General features: G+C 33.1%; 1 protein-coding gene across 1 annotated transcript in view; it reads left to right on the top strand.

The window, feature by feature from the left end:
• Positions 1-2,218, top strand: part of LOC147581093 (large ribosomal subunit protein eL18-like) — a 112,024-nt gene extending 109,806 nt beyond the window's left edge. Inside the window, exon 4 of the mRNA XM_086708405.1 lies at positions 1,759-2,218. Coding sequence (XP_086564531.1) covers positions 1,759-2,171 — 413 coding nt within the window. The 3' untranslated portion in view covers positions 2,172-2,218. The remainder of the gene's footprint in view (positions 1-1,758) is intronic.
• The last annotated feature ends 10,966 nt before the right edge of the window (positions 2,219-13,184 follow it).

Genomic DNA, 13,184 nt, shown 5'->3' on the forward strand with positions numbered 1-13,184 from the left:
ATTTAAAAAACAAAAAACAAAAAACAAACAAAAAAAAAACCTTGGAAAAATCAGAGATGATTAAAAAATTAAGAAAATAAAATCATTAATATTTTCAGAAAGAAAAGAGAAGGTATTATATGCATGAAAAAAGAACATAGTATAAAAAAGAAGAAGAAAGAGTTCTGGAAAATTAAAAAAAAGAAACTCATTAGAAGATAAAGAAGAGCTGAGACCACCTATTTGAAAATATACCACAAAGGCACAGATATGGAAAATAAGATAGAAATTATAAGAAATATGGAGACTCACTCTAGAATTTCCAACATAAATTCATGAAATTCCCAAAAGACAGAATTGGGAAAATAGAAAAGAAGAAATCACCAACAGAATATTCAAGAAAACCTTTCAGTTTCCAAATTAAAGGAGCCAAGATTTCAGCAAAATAGTTGAAGAAAAATGGAATTCTACCATGTCCTTGGAATGTGATGTAGTAGAGTATATAGAGTTCTTTGACTTTCTCAGAACAATCTCAGAGGGTAGGATATAGTGGAACGTTAGGACATGCTAATGTCAGTAAGACACAATCAACAAAATTCTGCTAGACAAATGGCCAATTGTTTCAATAAAGCAATACAAGGCCGGGCATAGTAAATTGTTAGACATCAAAAGAAACTTAAGAAACATATGAACAAAAATACAGCATATGGATCATGTGGACCTTCTTTGCCTGGATATTTATTCTCATCAGCCAACTTAAAAGAGAGAGAGAGAGAGAGAGAGAGAGAGAGAGAGAGAGAGTTGGGAGCGACTAAACATGACCTAGTTATTAACTATTTTCATGTTTAACTTACTGGTTGTGTTACTGTCACTTGGTTCTGGTTAAAAAAAAAATAGCTCTTATTTGGTATGGATACATACTGAAATACAATAGACATCATGATTTGGGGAACTTTCTTTAATGTTGTTCTGTCCTTTTCCTTCTCCCCTCCAAGAAAGGTACGGAGTGTGAGTATATGACACAGTGTAGCAGAAAAGTTGATGGGTCATGATGCTGGGTAATGCGGACAGGGAGATCTAGGCATTACACTTTTTCCTGTTGTATCTGTTTGATAATGTCTATTATATATACATTTTTTTGGTTCTGTAGAGATACCCAGATAAATATTCAATGAGATGATAGAATGCGATATTTTTAGAAATACAAGATCTCAAAAAATTTACCTTTCATATATAGTTTCTCTAAAAGCTATTGGAGGAGATGGTGCTCCAAAATGAGAGAATAAAAGCAAAAAAACTACATGAGGTAGGGTAAGGGACATAGGAAAAACAACACAGAAAGGACATAAAGAGAATACCTTGGAATGATTATATCACTTTGTACTTCTTGTGACTGAGAAAACACACACACACACAAACACAGACACAAACACACACCACACATCTATTTTTCCATTGACATTTAGTCCAGCTCCCTCCCTACAGAAGCAGATTACTTTAGGTAAGTTAAGAAACATAAACTTTCATTAGAGTTCAAAAAAAAACAAAACATATTTATAAGAATTTCAGCTCTCATAGGTCTTAAAATATAAGATTAGAAAAAAAAGCTTTTAGAATAACTAAGAAATTAAGTCCATAAGGGTTAAATAAATTAGATCAAACATTTTGCAACACCAAAACTAGTTCAGTTCTGGTACTAGTTACATTCTGGTACTGGTTACCATTCTGGTTCTGGTTCTGGTACTAGTACATTTTAGTACTGGTTACATTCTGAACTAGTTCTGAGTCGCACCAACCGGCCACCTCTGTCCCTTTCCCGGATGATCCGGAAGATGAAGCTGCCTGGCCGGGAAAACAAAACCGCTGTGGTTGTCGGGATGATAACTGATGACGTGCGGGTCCAGGAGGTGCCCAAACTGAAGGTGTGCGCGCTGCGTGTGAGCAGCCGTGCCCGGAGCCGCATCGTCAAAGCTGGAGGCAAGATCCTCACCTTCGACCAGTTGGCCCTGGACTCCCCCAAGGGCTGTGGCACCGTCTTGCTCTCTAGTCCGCGCAAGGGCCAAGAGGTGTACAGGTATTTCGGCAAGGCCCCAGGGACCCCACACAGCCACACCAAACCCTACATGCGATCCAAGGGCCGGAAGTTCGAGCGCGCCAGAGGCCGCAGGGCCAGCGGAGGCTACAAAAACTAACCCCAGAACCTGCCTTGTTATTAAAAAGATTTGGACTGTTAAAAAAACACAACAAAACAAAACAAAAACTAGTACTAGAACTAGTTCAGAATGTAACCCCCAATTCATCAATTCCATGCAACCCAAGCTGGGTCTCCTTCCTTGCAATAGGAGCCATGAAGGAGTTTTCAAATTTTCTTTCTCTTTTAGATTGTGCTTAGGTCACAGCTAATGGTTACAGTACCTAATGTATGCATTGTTCTGGTTAAACTTAAATAATCTTGTTTACAATATAAACATTTATAAATACTTCACTTTGCAAAATAGGTGTTATAATGTAGTACCTTAGAGTGATGTAGATAGTAATTTATTAAAGACCAAAATATAATTTTCTAAGAAAGTTTAGAAAAATATATTTTAAATATCAATTAGCATAAAAAGTAAAACAATGCTTGAAATAAGCAATTATTTTAGAAATTCTCAAAATAGTGACATTATATAGAATTCTGTAAAAGTCACCTTAATACCTTCAGTGTTTCATGTTATATTGGACCTGAACTTATTTTAGGTTACTGTATCATGTAAGTTGTAGTTCATTTTTTAGTTTCTGATTTCTATTAGTGTGTAAAGGATTTACATTTGCATTTAAATAGGAAGGAAATGTGATAAAGATTTCAATTAAAAGGCTGTCTGTTTGGGTTAATTCATTTTTAATAGGAACAGTAAATATTTTTCAGTTGTTTCAGTTCTTACTGCAAGATCAGTTCATTGTTCTTTTTTATCTAGTTATGTCAGGTGGTGCTCAATAAAGATCACTATAATGTCAGTCCCTACTATTTAAGAAACATTTCTCATTTCTTCATTGATTTTTTTAGAAACCAAAGCAAATTTCTGAATAGTACTTGAGAAAACTGATGACAGCAGGTCACTGCTTTAGTACAAAAGATTCTTAACACATATAATATATATATTACTTATTAATATAAATGTGTTCAAACAAGTGTATACATAGACCTATACACATATGGAGATTTTCATTCTAAAGTCATCTGATGGAAAGAAAAAAGAAAAGCTATCCTATCTTGAAAGTTTAGCTAAGTCTTCAGAGTCTCATCTACTTTATAGGAATAGCTCTACAAAATGAAGGACCATCCATTAATTAGTCTTCACATATATTATCTGATTTTAAAGTGCAGGGAGGTTCTATAATGACAATATCAATCTTAGTCTGATGTCCCATAAACTTTCTACTTCTGAAGCTAGTTCTTTGAAATTTGGTCACTTGTCTGTTAATTTTAATGTGTGTCCTTAGATTCTACAGAAATTCAGTTAATTATGTGGCATCTATTTGAAATATACTCTGAAAAATAATTGATACATGTTTATCATATTTCAGGATTTTTTAAAATTTTGTTTGTAGTTACAATTATCTAATTTGTAATATGTTTCTTAACTTACCAGTTTCTAAGAAACTAGCTCACTTTCTCCTTCAAAAACCCTAAAACTTCACTGGACATGCTTTTTTGGGGATTGGGGGAGAAATATAGGCATTTAAATAATGAATTCAAGTGTTTTATTAGTATATTCTGGCCTGCTGCCAGCAGAACATCATACCAATAAGTAAATGGATTAAGTTGCCTGTAATGCCAGCTAGGAGATATCTTGACAGTTGTGTTTTTCATTCTCAGGTGTCTAGTTAAGGAAAACACAGGGGTCCAATTCAACCTTTAAAAATGTTATCTTTTGACTAGAAAGATTACTGCTTTGAGATGCAAGGGGATTTTCCACAGCAAACTTAGCAGAGGATTATGTGTTTCATTACTCTCTGAATGAAAAATGGAGTGAATAGATGCTGTAAATAGAGGATATTTCTAGAGAAAATTTCTGTAGAAATCATGACTTATTATCATTTCTACAAAAAAATTCATAAAGCAAGTGGCAGTTGGATTAGAGAAAGGTTCATATTATTTTGAGAAACTGGTCCTTACCCCCAAAAATATTTAGAGGATTTCAAGTGTTAAAATAAATTCTATTTCATCTCAACTTATTTTCAGCTATTTTATTCAATTTTTTTTATTATCATTAGAATCTATTTTCCCCACAGTGTATGTGTATTTTTTAGGCAGTCTCTAAATTGACTGTTTCATGGTTGATTTTTTTTCCAGCCATATTTAACCACTGATCACAGCTGAATTGATTAGAGTGACTGTGGAGTAATTCAAACAGATAAGATGGCTGAGCTCACCAAACAAACCATGCCATGGTCCAGTAATTGTGTTCCTATAACTACAACATAATGCACTGCAGTAAGTTAGACATGTTGGGAACACAAACTGTAAGAGCTACCTGTAATACAGTTTACAGCTTTTGTTTATTAGAACTTATCTTCTTAGATTTTTTAACTCTAACTTAGAGATGTAAGTATTCAAGCAGATTTCCCTACATAACTCGTAAGCTTTGAGAAACATAATGTGAAATAGAAAAATGGATGAATATTGAATTTAGCATCAACAATTTCAAATATCTCTGCTCAGTATAGGTAAAAAAAATTGTTCAACTGAAGAATTCCCAGGACTTTTCATGGTAAATTTCAGTTAATGTCTTATCAGGTCTCTGCAAAGTGAAAAAGTAATACTACTTGCTGGAAATTGCCAAATTAAAACACATACAAAAAACCTGAATCAAGATATTTTTCCATAATTTTATGAAAACCTGAAAGTATAAAACTTATGTGTACACACACACACACACACACACACACACACACACACACACACAAGGTCGTATGAGCAGAAGTATGCACTAAGTCTCTAATACTATTTAAAATATATCACAAATGACCTTTACTACAAATGAATCTATTTTCACAGCTTATCATAGACTTCATGCAAAGCACAGGTTTATTTGACTGAAGTTGTATTTCCTACTCTCTACAAGCATAAAAAAACCTATGACAACATGTTCAACATCTACCATTTTAAGGGATGTTTCTAGACACCTCAGCAAACCATCAGGCGAGTTGGGACTGTTTTTTTGGTGAAAATTAGCAAATTATTCAAATGAATGTACTCAAGTGGTTATTTTGATAATAGTTAAAGATGAGAAATTGTTCATATAGATTTATAGCTATTAGTTGGGACACTTTCGACAATTTTATGATTATTTTAAAATTGCACTTTATTTTTTCTCAAAAGCAATCCACAAATTTCCAAAATGCAATAAACCTACATGGGTATTTCCTAGTGATCATTAGCTATTGAGTATAGCTATGACACTCTTAAATTATAAAAAACAAAATAAAAATATTCTTCTATTTCAATGTTTTAACCATGAATTGCACAAGTACATCTACCATTTGGGTATTCTACTGGGTTTACCATTAATAATTTTTCCCCCTCAATTAGCATTACTGAAGCATTACATATGTCACACAGCATATTATGAAAGAGCTACTGCTGTTATAGGGGTCAATGGAAAATGGCTTGTGGCAAATTATAGACGTCTTCAGTGTTGGTTTAGTTAGGTAATTTCATGTAAATTGATTACATTATTAAGCAAATAAATATACAATCTCAATATTATTATTTTCTCATCTTACTCTTTGCTTAACTTAACTAAAATTTAAAGTCTTACATGAAGAGAGTGCTGTGGCAAATTTGGAATATTTTTGGAATATTTTAGGAACATATTTTGAGAGATTCTTTCTTAGGATTCTTGTGTTTCTCTTTACTAAGAATTACTTCCTCAATATGTCCACAAATGAGAGTGTAGGTTTTGTCTATATAAGAAAATATTCATTTAAAATGACTCTTTTTTTAAAGAAATAATCCTTCCAATAATGGCTATAAAACCATTACTTTTAGTTTTATTTTTGAATTTTTACTTACTAGTATTTTTTTTTAAGGCAGAGACTGTTCATGTTAAGTGTCAATTAAAGGAAAGTATAAAGAAAAAATAATTCCTTTTAGTAGAGTCTTTTTGAGGTCTCTGAATGCTTACATATTGAATAATACCTTCTTTAGCTCATAGAAGACATATGAAATAGTGTCACTTTGGTAAGTGAGATGTTGACAAACTTTACTAACATATGTAGGCTGGCAGGGAGGGGGAATAGAAACTATTGGTAAAATCTAGTTCAAATTTTAAAAATAAATTTTAATGGCATACAGACACATACATACACACATATGCATATGCACACTGAAATTAAATTTGCATTGGCCCAATGGGAAGACCTAGTTGACTTAAAACTTAAACACTGCTCATTTTGTGACATTATTGGTAACAAGGCACTTCTTATTAGAGTTTTATAGATTTCAAATGATCTATTTTGCAATACAGAAAATACTGCAAATCCATAAAACTGGTTTCATCTACTTTTGATGCATGAAGAAACTAAAGTCCAGAAATTTAATTGACATTCATACCCAAAGTTATGTCATTAATTAGTAGTGGATCCAAACTAAGGTTTTCCAACTCCCAGGTTGCTACTTTATCTAGAAATAATTAAATATTATCTTACAAAATCCATTCAAATCTATAGTGTTTTATTTGTATAAAACTACATTTATGAATATACATATATAGGTATTTCAATATAGCACTAACCTCTAATATATACTTAATATTAATAGGTAATTAGGTAACAAATTAAGAGTCTAAAATGCAGCAAGGGGCATAAAGAAAAAAATGAAAATTGAAGCCAAAATAATTCATACCAATATGCTTATCATGACTTTATTGTAATTTATGCTACATTAAGAAGTTTCAAAATTATGTGAACAGCCAGTACAATCCTGGTCTTTAGTGTTTCAGTGGGATCCTTCAGTGTTTATAGTGTTTAAGCGGCATTAGTTAGCCAAAATTCATTTACATTTTATTTAATCTTGGTCAAACTTTGCAATAATAGTTTTTTTTTTTTTTTAAATTCTAAAAACCTATTAATGTACTTTGACACTACAAATGCTCTTACAAATAAAAGTTTATGAGGTGGTATATACTTTCGCTGTTTTAAAAGACAAGCATAGGCATGTGTCTCTGGGACTGACACAGAAGTATTGAACAGAACTGTTGATCCATTTCATTCTGCTAGAGCAATCTCAATATTATAAAGAAAGGTGAAAAAGTTATCTTTAATGCTTATAAACACAGACCAATAAGGACGTAGTCAGTTGAAATCGATCAGAAGTATGTTTCATGACTGGCATGTTCTTCAAAGCACAAAGTAGCACTTTTTTGTTTTACTTAAAAGCATCTGGGTGTATTTCCGTTATATTCAAACATTAAAAATAGGGGATCCTGCTAACTATTCAGAAGGTACAGATTTAAGGCAATGGCAGACTTCAGTTTGGCAAGTAGTTCAACATTTATAGCAGTAGGAGAGTTGAGGCAGAAACTGTTTTTAAAGCTGCTCACTATACATCTAAAACTGACAGCCAGGATAGAAATGTAGGAAAAATAAATTGAAGACTACTATGTAGAGTTAACAAGTAATAAAAAGGAAGCATATAGTCAGAATAATAGAAGCCAAAGTGAGTCAAAATATAAGTTTTCTTTGTGTGTGAAAATGACTACACTTTAATCATTTAAGAGTTATATGTTGACTTGGCTGCTCATGGAAATAATGATCTTTTGGTATTTTATTGTAAAAAATTATGAATCCAGTTTCTTGTACCATATAATGTCTATGGTTCTCTATATATTATATAAGAAAATAATACTCTCCTAAAATATAGATTACTAATTGAAATAATAAAATAACAAAATATTCATCAATTTTGTTAAGAAACGTCTTTTAAATATATTCTAATATCCATAGTATATATACAGATTGAAAAATTAAAAATAATTCTGATAGATAATCATTTTGGAGCTTTCCTGGTTTTCTACTCTAAAGGCTTCCATGTTTTGAATATATACTACTCTAAGTAAAACGAGTGAATCTGCATCTCTAATATATGAGTATTTAATATTAACTTCATTATTAATGGACACTTATATTAGTAAGTAGTACAGAATTTGAAGTGAAACTAAAAATTTTGAAATAAAATTTCAATATTGCCATTCTTCTCCCCACGGACTACTTTGTACACCTATCAGGAAAGTGTACAACCATCTGTTCTGGGGACCTCTGGTCTACCCCTAATGTCAAGGTGTAATTCAATGGAAATATGGGTCAGGACCAAAGCAGTATACTCTGGGGAATAATATACTAAAATGCTGTCAGAGGTCTGAAAAGGAGAGCTAACTCTCCCTTCCTTATCCTCTAAGATGGAAGTGTTGTTGAATTGACTACTAAAGTGAAAATAATGGATTCTCTAGTGTCTTATAAATGTGGCCTCCATATTCCATTCCAGTGTCCTATGGTCAACATTCCTATCATTGGGCAGTTTACACCTCTGGAATAGTTATATTCCAGGTGTTAGCATAAAAAATAGTAATGAAAACCCTTGGGCCAACTTACCACGTAATAACTATATGAGTATAATGATTCTCTCAATAGGATATAAGAGGTGTCAGTTGAAAAGTAAATATTTTCAATTGTATACTCTGATTTCCTTGGCTAAAGGACATTTTCCCCATTTGGTTGGATTTGTTTTGCAGTCCTAGGCAAGGTTTGAGTCCCTACTGTTTAGGGCACCCTTAGGGTAAATTTCTAATTAAAATAAACATTATAAGATCATAAAGTCATCTCCAATTTCAACTGAGTCACTTAAAAGCATATTTTGTATGTGTCCTAAGTAGTGGTTTTTGAACTTTAATGCATACACATATGATTCTGATTCAGTATTCTGCTTTTCTAATAATAACCCAGGTGATATAAATACTATTGGCCCATGAATCAGTTTGAGTAGCAAGGTCCTAAGCAATGTTTACCAGCAGCTGTTGCATCTACTCAGTAGGGGACTATGTAGACAGGTGTACATGTGGTGGCATTTATTACCCAGTAAAGGTAGAAATGGTAGAATTTGCAAAAGGATTAATGTCTCATTTTAAAATTGAGAAACTGATGAAGTATGAATCCCAGTCTCAATCAAATCTTATTAGAAATTGATCAAACAAATAACCAGGGTAAGGATCAAGAGAAATAAGATGATTTTAGTGAGTACCCATTATAGTACAATATGCCTGTTTTCAAAAATTTTTGTCTAATTTGAGTCATAAGAATAAAAAATCCTAGGTTAGATCTTCTTTTTCAAACAGTATGTAAATTATAACAGAAAAGAATATATTTTTGCAACTTCTTATAGATTTTAGCTTCTCTACCACTATTCCTACAACTCATCAAATGCTTTAAATATATTTGATTTGATCATTCTACTTAACTAAGTATGTATATTGCCTAGATTTATTTTCATATTGAGTTAAATGGGGATTTCTGTAGTTATGGAAGCATACATACTTATAACTAGATCAATATTCAAAAATTGGGTGTCATTTATTATTACCCACTATAGCAGAAGTTGGCAAATTATGATCCATGGGTCTACTCCAACCTGCAGCCTGAAGCCCGCTTTTATAAATAAAGTTTTATTGGGACACAGCATGCCCATTTATTTACATTTTCTCTACAGCTGCTTTCCCACTACAATGGTAGAGTTAAATACTTGCAAAGCCTAAAATATTTACTATCTGGCCATTTACAAAAAAAGAAAAAAAAAAAACACTTTGCTTAACTCTGCTCCAAACTCATATAAAACATTATCAAATAATAAAATACACTCCCTGTATGAACTATTCTAAAATACTCTCTGTATATGAGAGAATTCTAGAGATAATAATGTAAGTGTAATTACAACATATATTTAGTGTGAGGTACTATTCTAAGTGCCTATGAAAATTTGTGGTCCTTGAGGAGTATGGATTACATATTGGTGTTATATATTTCCTTCTAGTGAGACCATGCTTTTATTTTTCCTCTTATGAGTCTGCTGAAAAGAAAATTAATAGTCTCAACCACTTGTCACATTAAATAAGAAATGCAGAACTTTAAATACAAAACTTGATTCAACGGGACCACTATAGGTGTCATCCAAGAGAAAATGTACTTTGTGGTGATTTCATAAGCATGTCAGTGTTTCACCTGACATTACAGAACCATTGTTTACAGCCTCAAATGGAATCTATGAGTTGAAATTTTGGTTCTGAGATAATAAAAGATAAAGTCCTTGACCCCAGTAGTTGCTTTGCTTTGGTCTCTTATATAAGCTAAATTGCCTATAGTAGAAAACAAATCCACAATGTTTAGAAAGACTAACAGTGACCACTTCAGCAGCTATACATAACACTAGCACTTAGGGCACATGTCAGGCATAATTTGTAATTAGTCTATGAAACTATTTAAGTATATCATTTCCTGATGTCTTCAATTTCCTTAAATGTGAAAAGATAAGTCCCAACTAGAGCAGTTATTGGAACTTTGTCTCTGTGTTAGAATTTCCCAGAAAGCTTTAAAATAACAATGATGCCCTGGACCGACTTGTAACTAATTCAATCAGAAAACTTGAGTTGTTTTAATATGAGACATGGTTTAGAATTATTAGGCTAAATTATAAATAGTGTCCAGTTTTTCACTGATGATGCCAAACGTGATAACATTGCTCCTCTGATTTCTATTGGGATGCTGAGAGAAAAAAATGGCAGGAATTTGGCAGTAAAAAAAAAAAGTCTCAGGGGTTGCCTACTGCCAATTCCCTTCACTGGTAATATAAATAGACAAGAGAGGAACACACATATTTATGGTTACATCAAATAGAACAATAAGATGGAGGTTATATGAGCAATTTCACAAGCACAGTTTCTTCGGCAGAATAAGTGTGAATGGAATTTTTTGTTGTTTTGTTTCAACTTTACATTTCAACCAGTAGATTTTATTTTTAAGAAATCAAGATTTCCAATTTCTTTTGAAAAATCTACTAACATCATATCTGAAATTCTACATGACAAGGGTTGTCAAGATCTGAGTAACATCTATTCTTTCTAGAAGGGGCATAAACTACCCAAATCAACAATTTCCACAATTGTTTTTCATCCTCCTGACATCACAGAAGAATGACATTTGCCTTTCATTGTTGTCCTCATTCTGCTGCTCTCCTTATACTATAGAAATATTATCTGTACCTATGTCTTTGTCAAAAAGGAAAATAAAAGAAGAACCACAGACTCTAGATTTCAAAAATAGAAATAAACATATTTATTTGTGGCCCATCTTACTCCTCTACATTACTTACAAGTGTATAATATTTGGATTTGTCACTCAGCCAAGGGCAAAAATAGATTCTTGTCCCAATACTTCTTTGCTTTGAGATTAAGAGTTTTTCCTGATGACAAACTCAGAGTGGCTAATGCTCACGAAGTATTTAGGATGGCAAACTCCAAGCTTCCTAAAGACCATGTGTGTGCACACACTTATTTGTGTACTAGGCAATCGAAACAAGCCTAGGTACTATTGTTTCACCCTTTTAATAATGTGGAAACTGAGGGTCTGAAGAAAAGTAATTAGCTCAAGGTCACATAGTTATTACCTTAGGTAACTTGTAGCAGTACCGTGGTTTATGCTACTTCACATCCTCCTAAACTCTGGACTGTGCTGCCTCCATAACTTAAGAGGCTAAGTTGCTTCACCAAATTCCAACAGAGGCAGTATTTTCAAAATTGATGTGCTATGGCTTGGTATCAATATGTTAAAATCAGTATGTTAACATGTCCTTCTTTATTGTAAACTTAAGCATTCCATGCATTTACTATTTTCCAAGTTAGTAGCTCCCTTGTTACCTGGAGGAGGTCAGGGTCACCTCTGAGACTTTAGACTCAAAAAAGTCTGGCTTTGAACCTCAATGGTACCTTCCCCCTTCTTTTGAGACACCTAAAATATGCCATTACATCATCTTCATAATTACTTTGTCCTCCTTCACACAATTTTAGGAATAAGTTCCTTGAGGGCACATTTTTAAATTTTTATGTCTGCCTTTGTGTCTTGAAGAGTATTGAATGTAATCGAATATTGGATCTGTTTAACAGTAGTAGTTAATGCAGAGGGAGTATGTAAGCTCTCTGAAAAATTCAAAGTAAAAAATTAAAAGGCTTGCATATGAGCCGGTGGTGAAAAGACTCTCTTTTAAGCTGGCAGGAATGAAGACCTCCTTGTTTGTTTTCTTTTGTTTTCTACGCATCTTTCCTAATTAGAAATAAGTTTGTCTGAATTACTTTGAGTACTATAGACTGAATGGCTTTGATGGGACTATGCAAATCTTCCAGGGATAAGCTTCTAAGATTTGAGTTCAGTAGTGGAACGGGAAGAAGGGTCTGGCTATTGACAGTTTCTAATGGAGTTCACCATGTCTGTTTTACAAGCAGGCAGCGGGTATCTACGAATTTTAAAATTCAGTTACATATGATTTTAAAATTACAGTTCAATTGATAGGTTTCTGAATAGACTTCTCAGCCTGCTGTATTGTAAAGTATTTTGTTAGCATGTTAGTTGGCTGCAGTCTTCAAAGAGCAAGAAAACAAAAGTTTCTTAAATTCCTGACATACTAGGAAAAGAGCTTGGACATTTATCTCCATGTGAGGGATAGATCTCGCTCTGAATTTATAGAAATAGCATTGTAATATTGCTCAAAGGATCTTTAGCAAGAATAAAGTGAAACATTATTTGTGGGGGTGGGTGGGTTGGGAGAAGACTTGATTTAATTATCCTCTCATCTCTCAAAATTCCAGACTTGGAATTTTGGCTACAGAATGCGTATGATTTAATTATCCTCTCATCTCTCAAAATTCCAGACTTGGAATTTTGGCTACAGAATGTGTATGGAGCATGACTTTGTGCTATGATCTCTAGTAAGTTCTTGATACTAGAAATCTGTCCATGAGAATCTTTTCTTGAGGATCAGCATGAAAAATATCTCATAAAGGGAAACAGTTGCAAGGGGGTGTCACTGTTACTTGACACACTCCTAAACACTTGGTATTGTAGCTGCTAGAAGTCTACCTTCCAGAGAGCATGCATTCAGGGTTTGCTTTTGTAATCTGAGT

This window comes from Puma concolor, chromosome B2 (assembly GCF_028749965.1).
Source record: "Puma concolor isolate L17-30 chromosome B2, mPumCon1.1.hap2, whole genome shotgun sequence".
Classification (NCBI taxonomy): Eukaryota; Metazoa; Chordata; class Mammalia; order Carnivora; family Felidae; genus Puma; species Puma concolor.